The sequence below is a fragment of the Aegilops tauschii genome, chromosome 3 (genome assembly GCF_002575655.3).
Source record: "Aegilops tauschii subsp. strangulata cultivar AL8/78 chromosome 3, Aet v6.0, whole genome shotgun sequence".
In the NCBI taxonomy this organism is placed as follows: Eukaryota; Viridiplantae; Streptophyta; class Magnoliopsida; order Poales; family Poaceae; genus Aegilops; species Aegilops tauschii.
The window spans coordinates 311,697,442-311,716,147 of record NC_053037.3 but is presented as its reverse complement, the minus strand read 5'-3'; the positions used below and the strand labels follow the sequence as shown (position 1 = coordinate 311,716,147).

The 18,706-nt window shown below is 46.1% G+C and overlaps 1 protein-coding gene across 1 annotated transcript; it reads left to right on the top strand.

Moving 5' to 3' along the window:
• The first annotated feature begins 13,446 nt into the window (after positions 1-13,446).
• Positions 13,447-14,208, top strand: LOC141042920 (uncharacterized). Its single transcript, XM_073511834.1, has one exon. The coding sequence runs from the start codon at positions 13,447-13,449 to the stop codon at positions 14,206-14,208; it is 762 nt and encodes a 253-aa protein (XP_073367935.1).
• The last annotated feature ends 4,498 nt before the right edge of the window (positions 14,209-18,706 follow it).

Sequence of the window (18,706 nt, the reverse complement as noted above, 5' to 3'; positions counted from 1 at the left end):
GCTTGAACTATTGAAGCTCTTCTTGCATAGCTTGAATCCATTCAGGTTCCATGAAGGCTTCAGCAACTTTCTTGGGTTCAGATATTGAGACAAATGCAAAGTGCCCACAGAAATTTGCTAGCTGTGTTGCTCTTGAACGAGTGAGTGGACCAGGTGCATTGATGCTATCAATTATCTTCTCAATCTGTACTTCATTTGGAACACGAGGATGAACTGGACGAAGATTTTGCTCTTGCTGATCATTGTCATCGATAGAAGGATTGTCTTCAGGCTGAGCATTGTCTTCAGGTTGATTAGGTGCAGAAATGATAAGTTCCTCTTCAGGCTGTGCTTCAGACGGTATGATTTCTCCAGTTCCTATTAGCTTGATGGATTCACTAGGCGGAACTTCATCTAGCACATTTGGCAGGTGCTCTCTTTGCGAGCCGTTAGTCTCATCGAACCGCACATCCACAGTTTCAACCACTTTATAGTGAAAGAGGTTGAAGACTCTGTAGGAGTGCGAATCCTTTCCGTAACAAAGCATAAAACCTTCCTGTGCTTTCGGTGCAAATTTTGAAGTGTGATGTGGATCCTTGATCCAGCACCTAGCACCAAATACTCCGAAGTAACTGACATTTGGCTTCTTACCAGTGAGGAGTTCATGGGATGTCTTCTTCAGAAGCTTGTGAAGATAAACACGGTTGATGATATGGCATGCAGTATCAATAGCTTCAGGCCAGAACTTTCTCAGAGTCTTGTATTCATCGAGCATCGTCCGAGCCATCTCAATGAGTGTTCTGTTCTTGCGCTCCACGATGCCATTCTGCTGAGGTGTGTACGGAGCGGAGAATTCATGAGTGATTCCCGATGTATCCAAGTAAAGGTCGAGGCCGGTGTTCTTGAACTCAGTGCCGTTGTCACTTCTGATATGCTTGATCTTGACGCCATAGTTGTTCATGGCACGGTTGGCGAAGCGTCTGAAGACATCCTGCACTTCAGTCTTGTAGAGAATTATGTGCACCCACGTGTATCTTGAATAATCATCAACAATTACGAAGCCATAGAGACAAGCAGTAGTAGTGAGAGTAGAGTAGTGAGTAGGGCCAAATAAGTCCATGTGTAGCAGCTCAAAGGGTTGAGATGTCGTCATGATTGTCTTCGAGGGATGCTTGGCCCTTGTCATCTTTCCAGCTTCGCAGGCACCGCACAAGTGATCCTTCTTGAACTTGACGCCCTCGATGCCTATGATATGCTTCTTCTTTGCGAGAGTGTGCAAGTTCCTCATGCCAGCATGCCCTAGCCTTCGATGCCAGAGCCAGCACTCTGAAGCTTTTGCTAGAAGACATACGGCAAGCTGTGGTCCTGCTGAGAAATCTACCATGTACAGATCATCTTTTCGGTACCCTTCAAAGACTAGAGACTTGTCAGATTCCATTAGTACAAGGCAACGATATTTTCCAAATATCACAATCATGTTCAAGTCACAAAGCATTGAGACAGACATTAAGTTGAAACCAAGGGATTCAACAAGCATCACTTTTCCATGTGCTGATTCTTTGAGATTGCAACTCTACCTAGACCCAATACCTTGCTTTTACCAGTGTCAGCAAATGTGATGTGACTCTTGTCAGATGGACGTAAAGTTGAGTCCATGAGAAGACTTCAATCACCAGTCATATGATTAGTGCACCCGTTGTCCATAATCCATTCTGAAGCATGAGGTGTCATACCCTACAGTACAGTTAGGGGGATAGGCTTCACCAAGAGTATTGTGAAGCATAAACATTTGACGCACAAGAGGATTATCAAAGCTCAGATCAAGATTAGGACTGATAGGATGTTTGGCAAGCGATTCAGGAACAAAATACATAGTGAGACCTTTTGGGCATTTGATCTTGCGCCCTACAAGATGTTTTAGGTCCCCAGCATTAGCATCAGACGCCTTTGATTTCCGGCTGGAGACCTTTCCCTACAAAAGAAAGTTAATTCTTCTTAACCACCCACATCTTCAGGGGTGGCTTAGAAGCAATGAGTCTAAGTGCAGCATCTGAGAACTTCGGCTTTGAAGCCCTAGCAAATAGCCTTGCAGGAGGTGAATAGTACTCATATGAATAAGCAGAAAAGTTCTTAGTTTTATGAACATAGCGGTTTGAAGAAACACGCTCATATTCATAAGTCTGAGTATGATTTCCCTGCAAAACATTGGCGTTAGGGTAACTCAGGTGAGTCCTCTGTCTGTATGAAGCCTTTGGTCTGGGATTTGTCTTCTTCCCAAGCGGTGTCATGATGACATTCACAGGAAGATTCTCAAGACAACTTTTGGGAACCCAGATCTTCTTCATAGGTGGCCCATTCCTGTAGTTAGTACCAATATACGTGGCAAACAGTTCACCATTCTGATTGTTAAACAGTTTATAGTTTGCATCAAAGGATTCATTAATGATAATAGGGTTAGCACAAGTGAAGCCAGATAAGGTGGATGGATCCACTGAAGGTCCCTTTGCAGCAACCCATGTGGTTTTGGGGTACTGCTCAGGCTTCCAGTAGGAGCCATCAACATTGATCTTCCTCTCGAACCCAACACCCTCTTTCCTAGGGTTTCGGTTTAGAATCTGCTTTTTGAGGACATCACACAGTGTCTAATGCCCTTTGAGACTTTTGTACATCCCTGTTTCAAGCAATGTCTTCAACCTAGCATTTTCATTAGCAATAGTAGTGGTATCCTCAGCAGAGGGGTTAGTTACCACATCAATAGTTGAAGATATTGCAACAGTAGCAGCAATAGAACATTCAGCAACAGAAGTAGCGTTATCACGCTCAAGGCATTTTAGACATGGTGGTTCAAATCCTTCCTGAGCGGGACTGATTTGTTGAGCGCGAAGTGACTCATTCTCTTTTGAAGATCTTCATGAGCCGCTCTCAATTTCTCAAGCTCTTGCTTCCTTTGAAGATAATCATAGGAAAGCTTTTCATGAGTGGTTGAGAGCGTTTCATGACGACTTTCAAGTTCCTGGTACTTAACATGAAGATTTTTTATGTCTTCAATTAAGGATTGAGAACGGGTCATTTTCGCGTCCAACAGGTCATCGCTTTTGTCTATCAGTTTTTGAGTATGTTCCATAGCTTTCTGTTGTTCAGTTGCAATTTTAGCAAGTGTTTTGTAGCTGGGTTTGGATTCACAATCAGAGTCATCTTCACTTGATGTTTGAAAGTAAGCATCACGTGATTTTACCTTGGCACCTTGTGCCATGAAGCAGTAGGTGGGAGGAGAGTCGTCCTTGTCATTAGCATCGGCGTTGGTGACGGGGCCATTGTCTTCAGTGTTGAAGATGGACTTGGTAATGTAGGCTGTAGCTAGAGCCAGACTTGCAACGCCAGGGTCGGACTCCTCCTCAGACTCCACCTCCGCCTCCTCAGAAGCAGACTCCTCCTCTGAATCCATCTCCTTGCCAACAAAAGCACGAGCCTTGCCAGATGAGCTCTTCTTATGTGATGAAGACTTGGACGAAGACTTGAAAGAAGACTTTGAGGATTTCTTCTTCTTATTTTCATCAGAATCATATTCCTTGCTCTTCTTCTTCTTCTTGTTCTCATTGTCCCACTTTGGACATTCAGAGATGTAGTGTCCTGGCTTCTTGTACTTGTTACATGTTCTCTTCTTGTAATCATGAGTGGAAGCTTCATCATTTCTTGAGCTGGATCGTGAAGACTTTCTGAAGCCCTTCTTCTTAGTGAACTTCTGAAACTTCTTCACAAGCATAGCAAGCTCCTTTCCAATGTCTTCAGGATCACCAGAACTGCAGTCAGATTCTTCTTCAGATGAGGAAACAGCTTTTGCCTTCAAAGCGTGAGTTCGGCCATAGTTGGGACCATAGATATCTCTTTTCTCAGATAGCTGGAACTCATGTGTGTTGAGCCTCTCAAGTATGTCAGACAGATCGAGTGTCTTGAAGTCAGGGCGTTCTTGTATCATCAGGGCAAGGGTGTCGAACGAGCTATCAAGTGATCTCAGCAGTGTCTTGACGATTTCATGCTTGATGATCTCAGTGGCGCCGAGAGCACGAAGCTCATTTGTGATGTCAGTGAGGCGATCAAACGTGAGCTGGACATTATCATTGTCGTTTCTCTTGAAGCGGTTGAAGAGGTTGCGAAGAACACTGATCCTTTGATCTCTCTGGGTTGAGACGCCTTCGTTGAACTTGGAGAGCCAGTCCCAGACTAGCTTTGACGTTTCCAGAGCACTCACACGGCCATACTGTCCTTTGGTCAGATGACCACAGATGATGTTCTTGGCGGTAGAATCCAGTTGAATGAACTTCTTGACATCAGCAGGGGTGACACCTTCACCAGTCTTGGGAACACCATTCTTGACGACATACCAGAGGTTGACATCAACCGCTTCAAGATGCATGCGCATCTTATTCTTCCAGTAGGGATATTCAGTTCCATCGAAGACGGGGCAAGCAGCGGAGACTTTGATTATCCCTGCAGTCGACATAGCTAAAACTCCAGGTGGTTAAATCGAATCACACAGAACAAGGGAGTACCTTGCTCTGACACCAATTGAAAGTGCTAGTTATCGACTAGAGGGGGGGGGGGTGAATAGGCGATTTTTATGAAAGTCTTCAAAACATGGGAGTTTTGAAGACAAATGATAGAAATGAACCTATAAACATGCAGCGGAAGGTAAACTACACTAAGCAAGCCATAGTCAAGTATTCGATGAAGTGAAAGCACGAAGACTAATAGCAGCTAGGTAGTAAAGATCAGGATGGAAGATAGTATGAAGCCAAACAACAATAGTAGTCACATAGTGAAGTCAAACAGGTAGTGCAAACAGGCAATGACTTCACGAAGACAAACTGTAAGTAAAGAGAGGGAGAGGATAGAACCAGACACTTGGTGAGGACAAGGATTTTTTGGACCAGTTCTAGTTGCTGTGACAACTGTACGTCTGGTTAGGGAGGCTGAGATTCAGCTCAGAAGACCGTGTCTTCACCTTATTCCCCTTGAGGTAAGGACACCCAGTCCTCGCCCAATCACTCTGGTAAGTCTTCAAGGTAGACTTCCAAACCTTTACAGACTTCGTTCACCGGTGATCCACAATGACTCTTGGATACTCACAACGCGACGCCTAACCGGCTGGAGGATTCACAGTCCTCAAGTGTAACAAGTCTTCAGGTCACGTGGACAGAAAGACTTCAGTGATGCCTAACACTCTTTGGCTCTAGGTGTTTGGGCTTTGTCCTCGCAAGGATTTCTCTCTCTCAAAAGCTCCGGAGGTGGGTTGCTCTCAAACGACAAAAGCCGTGCACTAACTCTGAGCAGCCACCAATTTATGGTGTAGGGGGTGGGCTATTTATAGCCACCAGGAAACCTGACCTGATTTGTCCGAAATGACCCTGGGTCACTAAGGAACTGACATGTGTTCCAACGGTCAGATTTCAAACACACGCGGCAGCTTGACTTGGGCTGCAAGTAAAGCTGACTCATCTAGCTCTGGATAAGATTTGCTCTCATTGTCTTCGCTCGAAGACATAGGATTTGGTTGAGCATCACTTCAGTCACTCTGACTTTGTTCACTCGGACCCCACTTAACAGTACGGTGGTTCCTATGACTCAACAAAGAAGAAAAGGAAACAACGAAACAACTAAGTCTTCGCGCTCCATAGTCTTCACACGATGTCTTCTCTAGTCATAGTCTTCGATGTGAATATCTTCACATACCACCATTGTCTTCAATGTCTTCATACATTTTTAGGGGTCATCTCTGGTAGGTAAACCGAATCAATGAGGGACTACTACCTGTGTTATCCTGCAATTCTCACAAACACATTAGTCCCTCAACCAGGTTTGTCGTCAATAATCCAAAACCAACTAGGGGTGGCACTAGATGCACTTACACTATCCCTCTATATCAGATGATGAAAAAAACAGACAATTTTGTCTGGAGTGATGCTGCTAATGCGGCGTTTGAGGACTTGAAGAAACAGTTAGCTGAGCCACCTGTCCTTGCTGCTCTGGTCGATAAAGAGCCGCTTTTGTTATCTGTGGCTGCTAATGCCCGAGCTGTCAGTGTGGCCATTGTGGTGGAGCACAAGGAGGCTGGGAAGGAATATCCCTTTCAACGGCCGGTTTATTATATCAGTGAGGTGCTTATTGAGTCCAAACAGAGGTACCCACATTGGCAGAAACTGGTGTATGGAGTTTTCATGGCAAGCCGGAAGCTTAAGCAGTATTTTCAGGGTCATCCCATCACTGTGGTCAGTTCTGCCCCTTTGGGAGATATAATCCAAAACAGGGAAGCAACTGGCCGGGTTGCCAAGTGGGCCATTGAGCTTGGACCTCACGGGTTAAAATATGTGCCTCGTACGGCAATCAAGTCCCAAGCGCCTGTGGATTTCATCAATGACTGGACAGAGTTACAAGCGCCGGAAGAAAAGCCGGATCATACTTATTGGACTATTCATTTCGATGGATCCATGCAATTGGAGGGCTCGGGGGCTGGAGTCGTGTTAACTTCCCCACGAGGTGATAAGTTTTGTTATGTTCTCCGTTTAATGTTCCCTTGCACTAACAATGCAGCAGAATATGAGGCTTTACTCCATGGTCTTCGAATGGCTAAGGAGATGAATTTAAGCCGGGTTAAGTGCTTTGGTGACTCGGACCTGGTGGCTCAACAAGTGTATGGTACTTGGGATTCCAAGGACCCGCTCATGGCAGCATACCGTCGAGAGGCGGATATTGTTGCTGGTCACTTCAAAGGTTATCAGGTTGACCATGTGGACCGGCGAAAGAACGAAGTGGCGGACGCTTTAAGCCATTTGGGTTCCCAACGTAAACTGGTTCCACCCAATGTTTTTCCGGATGTTTTGCATAACCCGTTGGTCAAGCTACCTACAGAGGAGGATTTGGCTGTTCCTAATCCGGAGGCTCAGTTGGTGGCGGCTCTTCACATTATCCCAGATTGGACGGTCCCATATTTGGCGTATATGAACCGGGGCGAGTTACCGGAGGATGAAACTTTGGCCAGGCAGATAATCCGGCGGTCCAAGTCAATGACCATTGTCAATGGAGAATTGCATCATTGCAATGTAACAGGGGCGTTTCAGCGTTGTGTATCTCCTGAAGAAGGCCGTGAGATTTTGCGTGAGATCCACGAAGGAGATTGTGGTCACCACGCCGGTTCAAAGTCCTTGGTAGCTAAAGCTTTTCGTCACGGTTTCTATTGGCTGACGGCTCATGCTGATGCTGAGGACTTGGTGAAAAAGTGTGATGGTTGTCAGATGTTTTCACGTCGAGCTCATGTTCCGGCTCAGGAATTGAGGATGATTCCAATCACTTGGCCGTTTGCAACTTGGGGGCTAGATATGGTTGGGCCCTTTAAGAGGTCCAAGGATAAGAAGACCCACCTTCTGGTGGTGGTTGATAAGTTCACTAAATGGGTGGAAGCAGAGCCAGTCAGTAAGTGTGATGCAGCTACGGCGGTTCAATTCATCAAGAAGGTGATTTTCCGGTTTGGTTTTCCACACAACATCATAACTGATAATGGCACTAATCTTTCCAAGGGTGCTATGAAAGAATTTTGTCAACGTGAGCACATCCGGCTTGACGTGTCATCAGTGGCTCACCCCCAATCTAATGGTCAAGCGGAGAGAGTCAATCAAGAGATCCTGAGAGGCATCAAGCCCCGGCTTATGGTTCCTTGACAACGGACGCCGGGTTGTTGGGTGGAGGAGTTACCTTCTGTGTTGTGGAGTATCAATACCACACCCAACGGATCTACGAGTTATACGCCTTCTTTCATGGTTTATGGAGCAGAGGCGGTTCTCCCTAGTGACATCCGTCATGACTCGCCTCGGGTGGCAGCTTATGTTGAGGATGACAATGAGAAAGCACGCCAGGAAGCACTTGACCTGTTAGATGAAGAGCGTGACATTGCAGCGGCTCGTTCGGTGATTTACCAGCAAGATCTGCGTCGTTATCACAGCCGCCGGGTTAAAACCAGAACTTTTCAAGAAGGAGATCTGGTGCTCCGGTTCATCCAGGATCAGACTGATATGCACAAGTTATCCCCGCCTTGGAAAGGACCTTTTGTGGTCAGCAAGAATCTGCATAATGGGTCATACTACCTTATCGATGTTCGAGAGCACAAAGACTCACGTAAATCGGAGGAGGAGACCCACCGGCTGTGGAATATCTCTCATCTTTAGCCCTACTACACCTGAGCCATAGGCTCCTCTTATGTACATATTCTTGACAATGTATATATTATGACCAATATAATAAACCGACATCCCTACTAAAGCAGGGCCTCTGCCGTTCTTCCTTCAGAAGTTTTTTGGTTACATGGGGGCTTCTGTTTATAAAGCGGAGTTCTGATTACACATTGATCCGGCTTATAAAGCCACAAAAAAATTCGGGGCTTGTTACCCAAAGTTAAAAGGGGCCAAAGAGAGTGTTGCAGAAGCACAACTCAAACATAGGCACCCATTAAGCATATCTCAAAATATTGCTCGGGGGCTCTTTGCTTCTACAAGAACAAAGAGCCTATAACCTTGTAATAGGCTATAAAAGCCAGGATTGGAAGCCAGGTGTATTCAGCTAAAACCCCGGGTTATCCTGCCTTTTTTTAATAAGCCACTCCGTCTAGGTAATCCTGGTAAGACCCGTCGAACATTTGACAAGTCAATCTTATAAAGACCCTGAACTTGTCATAGTTAAAATGACGATTGGTTAATGTGAGGTCCATCTTATAAAGGCTTTGTAAAATGGTTTAACTCAGTGGCCTGGCAGCCCATGAAAAGCCTCGCCTTTTTTCATGTTTTCTTCTGAAAATTTTCTTTTTGCGGTTTATTTTGATGAGGTTTATGTTAATCCGGTGTTTACTGACCCGGTTTGGCTTTTAAGTTGCCAAGTACAAAATTACAAGATGACCGGTGTCAATTGACCCGGCTTGGCTTTCAACTATAAGTTGTCAATGCACAATCAGTTATAATCCGGTGTTTATTGACCCGGTCTGGTTTCGACTACAAGTCGCCAGTATGATATACTGATAATCTGGTGTTTATTACAACCCGGTACGGCTTTACTATAAACCGGCAAAACATGGGAGGAGTTGTCAGTACTCAAGACTTGGGTTATCACCCTTACTACAAAAAGTTGGTAAACCAACGATGTGATTCAATGTCGCAGGTATGATATATTTCATATTTGATTATTATTAAGTATAGCCTTGGTTATAAACCGGGTTATATGTTGGGCATTATGACCCGTCCGGCGGTAAACCGACAGGACACTTTAAATTTGTTGTATTCAGCGAATGATGGAAGGACTCCTGCATTGGGATTTTGCCCCTGGCCTAGCCCTTGCAGATCAGGTGAGAAGAAAGTTTGGTTCCACCGTGCATTTCTCCCCCTCTCGAGACTCCAAGGAATTCTTCCTTGTAGTCACGTTTTCATCGGCTTCCTTCCCACTAAATGAAGAATCTGTGGGTATTGCACTCCAATGCTGCATTGGGGGATTTCATGTTGGCTTCAAAGTGCTTAAGATTAATCCTAGAGCTTATCGTTTCTCGGTTGCCAACAACAAGGTCGGCCATTTTATCTACGGTCTTAAGGATCGCATTTGGCCAGATTTCATTTGCCATTTTCATTTGTACAATGGCCGTTTCAATCGGGTTCCCTCGTCTACTTTAAATTGGCACGCGGATGAAGAACTAACGGAGATAACTGCTAGACATCCCTTGGCTATTAAATCGGACTTGGGTTTCTTACGTTCTGCATCCTTGTTGAATGACTCTTCCATGCTTGAGTTACGCAAGTTTACCTTTAAACCTATTGATCATATGGTTTTCTCCAACAAGCATGCACATGAGGCGTTGTCCTCCTCCTGCCGAATGAACAATCATGGCATTCAAATTCAATTTGGATCTTTTTCGGCAACTGACAATTTGCCCCCGATAATTGAGGAATCATCTGATTTATCTTTACTTGAGAAATATCTCCGTCAAGCGCAATCTGAGGGTGATAATGACACAGAGTTTCTCCGTTTGGGCAGTTTTAATTGCCCCATTAATGTGCCTTATCCTCTCCCGCCACAATGCTTTCTCAAATCAGCCTTCAAATATGCCCCAGCCCATTCACAATGGCCGCCTCGTCTGTCGGCCCATTACAAGGCTGATTGGGCCCAAGCTGGATACTCTGAGGATGAGATTGATCTGATTGCTAATAATTGGGCAGTATTATGTGCGCGTTGCCTAAAATTGGGGCACCAAAAGATTCATCGCCCTGCTAGGGTGATTTGCATGAACTACTCCACTCCTGATCACAAGGCAAGCAAATGCCCGGCCCGGATTCCTCCGAAGCATCTTGGACCAATTTTGGTAGAGGACTAGACCAGTATCAATCAGTCTCGCCTTCCATCTTTGACACAAAAACAACCCAAGTGCAAATCGGCCATTCGATGTGAGGCTTGTTGTCACTATGGACATGTGGCACGATCCTGTAGAAGGAAGCGCTGGCTTGAGCGTTGGAAATGGATCCCTAAATATCCTCACAATACCAAAAATGCCCCGCACGCTTCCGCTTCTACTCGGTTTCCTCAATCGTCACCGCCCCGCGCCTGCCATTCGCCACCTCTGTCACACCCGTCACCTCAGCCGCTCTCTCTGCAACACCATCATGGCGAACTACCCCCTCAACCCGGTGCCGTTCCTGCCGCCAGGCTTCGCCGTCGAGCCTGGGCCGGCTGATCGGGTCGTCCGCAGCGGGATGGTGGTTGGCCCCATTTCGCCGCTCAACCACGACTTTCTGGCCATCGCGGAAACTAGCGCATACGCGCCTCTGCATCGCCGGGCTGCTGTTCATCAGGCTGTTCAAGGTTTGCTGCATGAAGCCCAGCTGTTTACTACTGAAGTAAGTGACCACCCTTTTGGAATAGGGATTTTTGGATTTGTGGAATCCTTCCTCCGTGATACTGCTGTTGCTACACCATTAGAACTTGAGGATGAGGATTTGCTTATTACTTTTGTTCCCCATAATGAAGCACTCAATCGCCGCTCCACCACCTTTGGGCCTAAGATCTGGTTGATGTTTGGCTTTCCATACGATTATCAGACAGATTATTACATCACTAAGTCGCTGGGTGGTTTTGGTTCTCTTGTTTCCTGGTACAATCCTCGCCAAGACCGCCGCTTCATGCTCATTAAGGCGAGAGTTCTGAACCTGCGTGTGGTGCCAAAAAGCTTTGTTGTTTGGCAGCTTGGAGGAGCTCGAGATTGTTGGACTGTCCAGATCACCATCCTCAGGAGCAATGATTGGAATGGACTCCTTCCTGAGGTGCCGCCGGCCGGCGAGGAACCACCGCCACCTGACGGGAACCTGCATCCTTTGTTTGGTCCCAATCTGACGGCAGAACAACTGTATCAGCAACAGGTTCGTAGCTGGCTTGTGCAGAATGCGGCACCTCCCAATGGCGTGCCAGATGGTCCTGATGCTCCACATAACCATGATCATGTTGGTTGGGGTGAATGGCCTGCACCTCCAGCTCCACCACTGCCCCAAATGCCATCTTTTCTCATGAAATTTCAGGCCTGGCTCGCAGCGCAGGGGCTGCAGGTACAAGATGGCATTGTGCTTGAGAACAATGTCACGGATAATGCTCTGCAGGCTTGGCATGACTCGCTCACGAGCTCTGAAGAATTGGATTCTGATCATTCATTTGATTTGCTTGTGCTCAATGGGCCTGATGCTTTGGAGGTTCAAGGTCCTGCAGATGTGCTCACTGTATCTGTTGAAGTTCACCGTCAGGGTCTGCGCTTTGGCCTGTCTGCACAAGGAGATGTGCTCATGTCTCTTCTGCTGACGAACCCAATACCCCGCCAACAGCTTAATGCGGCTCTCTTCTTGGCTTTGCACCCGCTGGTGGCTTCTTTTGGACCTTGGAGCTCGGGTCTTGGTTTTTGTCAGGAGTTTGCTCAAGTGGTTATGCAAGTGTCACTTTCAGGTGGAAACATTCAGTTCTCTCAGATCCAGACTCTGCTTCCTCCCGCCCAGGCTAGCTTGGAGGCATCCTCTGCTCCTCTGCTCCTCACCATGGAGCCATCTGAACCCATGCTCAGCTCTGATGAGACACCCCTGGAGGATGAGATCCCATAATCTGCTCAGCTCGAAACTGCTGTTTCTGAACCTCTGCTGCCTTCTCTGTCACTGTCTGATGAGGGATCGTCGAGCTCTCTACCCACTACTACACATGCTCAGAAGCAGCGGAAAGGTAAGATGTTGGCCCCGATCGACACTGCTACCTTGCGTAGAAGCACTAGAACCAACAAGTACTATGGTTTTTGGGTTATTCAAGCTTCTGATTCGCGCCCAGCCAAGTCCAAGGTCAAGCCTCGTGTCATCCCTTCTACTGTGGAGATTACTGATGAAGTTCCTATTGCTACACCTGCTGCTGACGCCCACGGAGATGATGATGCTGCTCCGGCGCTGCCTCCACCAACTCCCATCTCCACCATGCAGGCCATTGGCACCAACCTCTGCGCGGTTGCCGCTGAAGAGCTCACCACTTCAGCTTTGTCTGAAGATTAGGTGGGGTTCTTCTTTCGTCTTTGTAGTTGTCTGAACTTTTATTTCCTCGATGCTTTTGCGCAATTGGAATGTACTTTGCTGGAATGTACACGGTCTTAATGCGCCTGAGAAACATTTAGCACTTGGTAATGCGATTCAGGCTAGTGGATGCGCTGTGATTTGCCTGCAAGAGTCTAAGATGCCTTCTTTTGATGCTGCCACTCTTAAATCTATATGCCCGCAACATTTTGATCAATTTGCGTTTATTCCCTCACATGGCGCTTCAGGTGGCATAGTTACAATCTGGAATAGCAGTGTTTTCACGGGCAGGGTCTTTCTGTCTGAGCAATTTGCGTTAGGAATTGAGTTCATCTCCATGCAATCTAACCACTGTTGGAAGCTTGTCAATGTTTACGGTCCCTGTCAAGGTGACTCTCTTGCTGCTTTCACTAGTTGGTTATTTGACTTGACGATCCCTCCTTCTGAAGACTGGCTTCTTCTTGGCGATTTTAATTACATCCGCTCGCCTGATAATCGCAACTAACCGGGAGGAAATATCCAGGATATGTTCACCTTTAATGATTTTATTCGTGAACAAAACCTTACTGAACTAACCATTAAGGGCAGAAAGTACACGTGGTCCAATATGCAACAACAACCGCTTCTTGAACAGCTCGGTTGGTTCTTTACCATGCTCAACTGGACTATCTCGTTTCCTCACACAATGGTAAATCCTTTGGGAAAGCCAGTCTCTGACCACACTCCGTGCTCTGTGGTCATTCAAACTACCATTCCAAAAAGTAAACTCTTCAGATTTGAAACATATTGGATTGCTCACCCAGGGTTCATGGAAGTGGTTGCGCAAGCTTGGAATAAACCCATCAAATATAATAAAATGTCCAACGTGGCTGCTAGAATCGGGCAGAAGCTCAAGGCTGTGAGATATGCTCTCAAGCATTGGAGTAAGAACATCTCCCGCTTACATGTTGCTATTGAAAACACTAACAAAACATTGCTGGAGCTGGATAACATTGAAGATCGCCGGCCACTGACTATTCCTGAGAGAAACTTTCGCAATATCCTCAAAAAACATCTCTTACGGTTTCTTCAACATCAGAAAGAATACTGGAAGAAACGTTGCACTATTAGATGGATCCAATTTGGTGACGAGAACTCCAATTTTTTTCAAACTGTGGCTACTGAACGTTACAGGAGGAATTGCACCAGCTCTCTTAAAACTGTCGATGGTGGTATAGTTGAGGATCATGCTGGGAAAGAATCAATACTTTTTGAGGCTTTCAAAGCTCGGATGAGACAGGCCAACCCTTCGCCTATGAAATTCAACCTAGATAATCTTCTCAAGGATGATATGTTGTTTGCCAATCTTGTGGCGCCATTTACAGAAAAAGAGATTGATGATGTTGTGGCGGCAATGCCACCTGATCGGGCTCTTGGACCCGATGGTTTCAATGGCGTGTTCTTGAAAGCATGTTGGCCTATCCTCAAAGAAGATTTCTATCTTCTCTGCCAGGAATTTCACCAAGGTGGCCTCAATCTAGAAAGCATCAATGCTGGCTACATCACATTGATTCCGAAGACCAACTCGCCTGACAATGTCAACGACTTCAGGCCCATCACTCTCCTTACTGTTGTCTGAAGCTGATCACTAAGATTCTAGCTAATCGTCTTCAGAGCATTATTCTTCAGTTGGTGCATAAAAATCAATACGGCTTTCTGCATGGTCGATCCATCCATGATTGATTGGCTTGGCCCTTCGAGTACATACATCAATGCCAAGCTTCCAAGAAAGAAATTGTCCTCCTTAAATTAGATTTTGTCAAGGCATTCGATACCATCGAACACTCTGCTATGCTCCTCATCATGAAGAAAATGGGTTTCCCGCCAAAGTGGCTGGCCTGGATGGACAGTATCTTCTCTTCCGGCAAATCTTCTGTGCTTCTCAACGGGGTTCCGGGTTGGCAGTTTCATTGTAAGTGCGGGGTCCGCCAGGGCGATCCTATGTCCCCCCTTATTTTTGTCATTGCGGCTGACCTCCTACAAACTGCCATTAATGAGGCACTTGATCAAGGCCTGATCACCCAACCGATCCCTCCCCATGGTAATGCTAAGTACCCAGTAATCCAATATGCAGACGATACTATCATAGTTTTGCCTGCGTGTCTTCTCCAAGCGACCAAGATAAAACAAATCCTTGAAGACTACGCCACCTCTATTGGGCTCAAAATCAACTTTCATAAATCCATGCTTGTCCCCATTAACACCCCTGCTGAGAAGTGCAATGCTCTGGCAACTCTCTTTGGTTGCACTCAAGCCGCTATGTCGTTCACTTACTTAGGGCTGCCTTTAGGAACCACTCGCCCTACGGTTCTGGATTTAACACCGTTTGTGTGCAAAGCAGAACGCAAAATCACGGCAGCCATGTCTCTCATGTCCCATGCAGGCAGGTTGGCGTTGCTTAATTCACTCATTACATCATTGGCCATCTATCCGATGGGCACGCTGCGCCTACCTCAGAAAATCATTGCTCAGTTGGACAAAATATGCAGACATTGCCTCTGGTATAAAAAAACAGCTGCTGGCGATAAACACACCTCTCTGGCAGCCTAGCCCATGGTCTGTCGTCCCAAGTCGAGTGGTGGCTTCGGTATTCTTGACTTGAAGATCCAAAATGACGGCCTGCTTTTGAAATTCCTTCATAAATTCTTCAACAAAATGGACATCCCCTGGGTGCAGCTGATTTGGGTGTCGTACTACGTGGATTCAATCCCCCATGCAGCTGACGCGTGCGGCTCATTTTGGTGGTGAGATCTCGTTCAACTCATGCCAATATATCGTGGAATCACCCAGGTTCAAGTCAACAACGGTACGTCTGCACTATTCTAGAAGGACAACTGGAATAATGATGGTTATGCTAATAAATACCCGAGGGCGTTCTCATACGTTCATCATGAAGATCTATCGGTCCGGGATTTCTTGACGGCCGCCACCCTGCATGAAACCTTCCAACTCCCCCTCTCTATACAAGCCCACGAGGAGCTCAAGCTTCTACAGCTTGATGTAGCGGAAGTAACTTTCGATGGCCGTGACAACGTTTGGGCCTGCTGCTGGGGAGCCACTATGTTCAAGACTGTTGCGTACTACCAATTTTTCTTTCGAGATGTGGTGGCTCATGTGGCCTTTCGTTGGCTTTGGCGCACCAAGTGTACCCCAAAAATCAAAGTCTTCGGTTGGTTTTTATTGTCTGACCGCCTCAACACACGAAACATGCTGAAGTGGAGACACTACAACATTGGATCCAACCTTGACTGTCTGCTGTGTGGTCATCACGTTGAGGAAACGGTGGAGCACCTCTTCTTCCACTGTGCCTTTAGCAAAGCTTGCTGGCAGCGACTGAATATCATTTGGGGCTCTGTTGGAAACATGCTGGATCTTGTTGAACAAATGAAGAAACAACACCCGCGCAAGATGATCATGGAAATCTTTCTGGTGGCTGCTTGGAGCCTCTGGAAAGAGCGCAACAACAACTATTTTAGGCACATAGTGCCTTCCATGGACTCATGGTGGGATCGGTTCAAAAGTGACTTTAGTAACATCCAATATAGACTACCAGAACACAAGAGACATGTTGTCTCTTCCCTGCTGCAAAACCTAACTCAGGACTCTCATTAGCTCTGTAGTGTTGTAGCTTCGTTTGCCATGTTGCTCACCTTTGTAATTACCACCATGTAACACCATGTAATAGCTTCTTTGATTTTTAATACATATGCAGTAGGAGCCTTTCCTACTGTCTTAACCCTAAAAAAACAAGCTGCTAAGGTTCATAAGCAGACATAACATATCTTAAATCATGGCGGATTAACAGTGTCATGCAAAGTGAATATGCACGATGGCATAGCAGACCAAGTACTTAAACTAGCCTATTACAAGGTGCTTTGATGCCCAAAAGGATAATTGTTTATCACATGCATTGCAGTGTGCAGAAGTTAAACCGGACTCCGGATCATGATTCTTCACCAGGCTGACTTGAAGGTTGTGGATCATCCTGCGCTGGTTCATCCTCCTCCTCTCCACCCAATGGCTGGAAGTCAATGGTTGCCCAGTCAATCCTAGTTAAGGCTTGGAAGACAGCTTCATCACTTATAAGGGTGGACGGTTCAACATCAGGGGCGTAGGTATGCTTACGGATTGGCAGGATAAGGTTTTGCACATCATAAGTTGGTGCATTCACCCGTTTGTTGTTGGCGTCATAAATCGACTGGTAATATGGCAAATCAGTGTCTTCAACCAATTTGCTTGCCAGTGGACGCATTTCCCTCGTTAGGGCCCTGAGGTCGTCATTATCAAAATCTGACCCGTCCTCTTTTTGGCTCGGATAGCTGTTTCCAATACCCTCCGGATCAAGGTCAGATATCCATGCCTTGGCCCGAGTCAATGCAGTAAGAGCACCGGCCCTAGCAGCTGATTTCTTCAATTCCTCAAACCGGGCAGGCATCATAGATAACCTTTCTAATGTTTCCTTGATTAAAGTTGGGGGCGGTTTATTATGCGAAGCTGTGCAGATGACCCGTTGAGCGCCGGTATATAATTGCTCTATTAGTGTATAAGCAGCCTTTAGTTTTTTGCGCATGTCCGAGCCAAGATGAGTAACACGGCTACCTGCAATGGTCAAAATATTGGTAAACCGGCAGTTTCATGGATGTTGTTTATTTAAAGTTTATGAAGAGGATATTTATCGAAGACAGCAGTGGTCATAGCATTGATTTGGCGCTTCAAGCCAGTCAGTTCTTCTGTTGCCGGTTTAAGGGCTGCTTCAGCGTCCTCCGCCCGCTTTAGCAGAGTTGCTTTTTCAGTATCCCATCCTGCCCGTTCACTTTTAAAGCTTTCCTTCAGTTGTTCCATGGCTGTTAAAGCGCTGGTCAGCTCTTCTTTAGCCTTGGAAGTTTCTGCTTGCTGGGACTTGATATTTTCTTGAAGGTCAGCGATTTGAGATTCCTTTTTGCTCAGATCTGCCTGCAAGAGACATTTCATGAGTTGGTAGTGCGTATTTGAAGTCCCAAGCACATAACAAGTTATACACTTGGCACTTGGGGGCTAATGCATATTGCTTCTTATCACCTGTTATTTTAAGTCCCAAGCACATAACAAGTTATACACTTGGCACTTGGGGGCTAATGCATGTTTGCTCAAGTCAAGGTTATGAATTTTCCCTCCTCAATCGGATTACAAGGAAGATTATCAAGAATTTTGGAAGCTTCATGACAGAAAGGTACCGGTTCATCCTAAAGGTGTAAACCGGTCCCTGGGGGCTATGCAAGCAAAAGTAAATATTGTTCTGCTACAAGTCCTGGTACACATTAATATTATGAACCGGCCCTTGGGGGCTACTGGAATTGATAGTCTAAACCGGTCATAAGGAAAGAAAGCTTATACAGAGTGAGTGATATTTACCTCATACCGCTCCTTCATCAGACCCACTAAACTGGCTTCATAGTCGTGGCTTGTGTACAGACGGTTTAAGAATCCAGAATGAATGTCTTGGGCGTTGAGGTGGGCATAGCTTGATAAATCTGTTTTCCACTTGCCCTTTTCCATAGCAGAAAGTTCTTCCTTGGCACTATGTTTTGATAAAGCGACAGGATTGCCAGGGATGGTGTGGCCGATGCCGGTAATCATAATATCGTCCGTATTGTCATCAACAGCTTTGGCTGGACTTGGCGGTTTATCAGCCGTTTTTGCTGGGCTTGGCGGATCAGCAGCCTGACTCATCATATCTGTCTCCATTGGCTCAACAAAAGTATCCTGAACTTGAGGTACCGGATCATCCAAGATAGCATCAACATTTGGGTCCAGTGGTTCCGGGGTTTTCTCTGGTTCAGTGGCCGGGTTATCATCAGTCGGTTTATTCAGTTTGGCCTTCTTTCTGGGTTTGGCCTTGGCACTAAAAGGAACGGATATAAAGGTTAGTACAATAAACAAGTATAAGGCATAAAGGGTTAAGTTTCATATGCTCACCCAGGAACAGTCTTGAGAGGAGGGAGTTGTGTAGCCATTGACTCGCCAGATGATGAATGAGGTGTCCCCTGATAATTTGAATCGGACAGATTAAGAGGTTGTTGGAAATAACCCGCCTTGGG

What these genes read in the sequence shown, in the direction of transcription:
- LOC141042920 (XM_073511834.1), top strand. Translation starts at nt 13,447, where the DNA reads ATGTCCAACGTGGCTGCTAGAATCGGGCAGAAGCTCAAGGCTGTGAGA.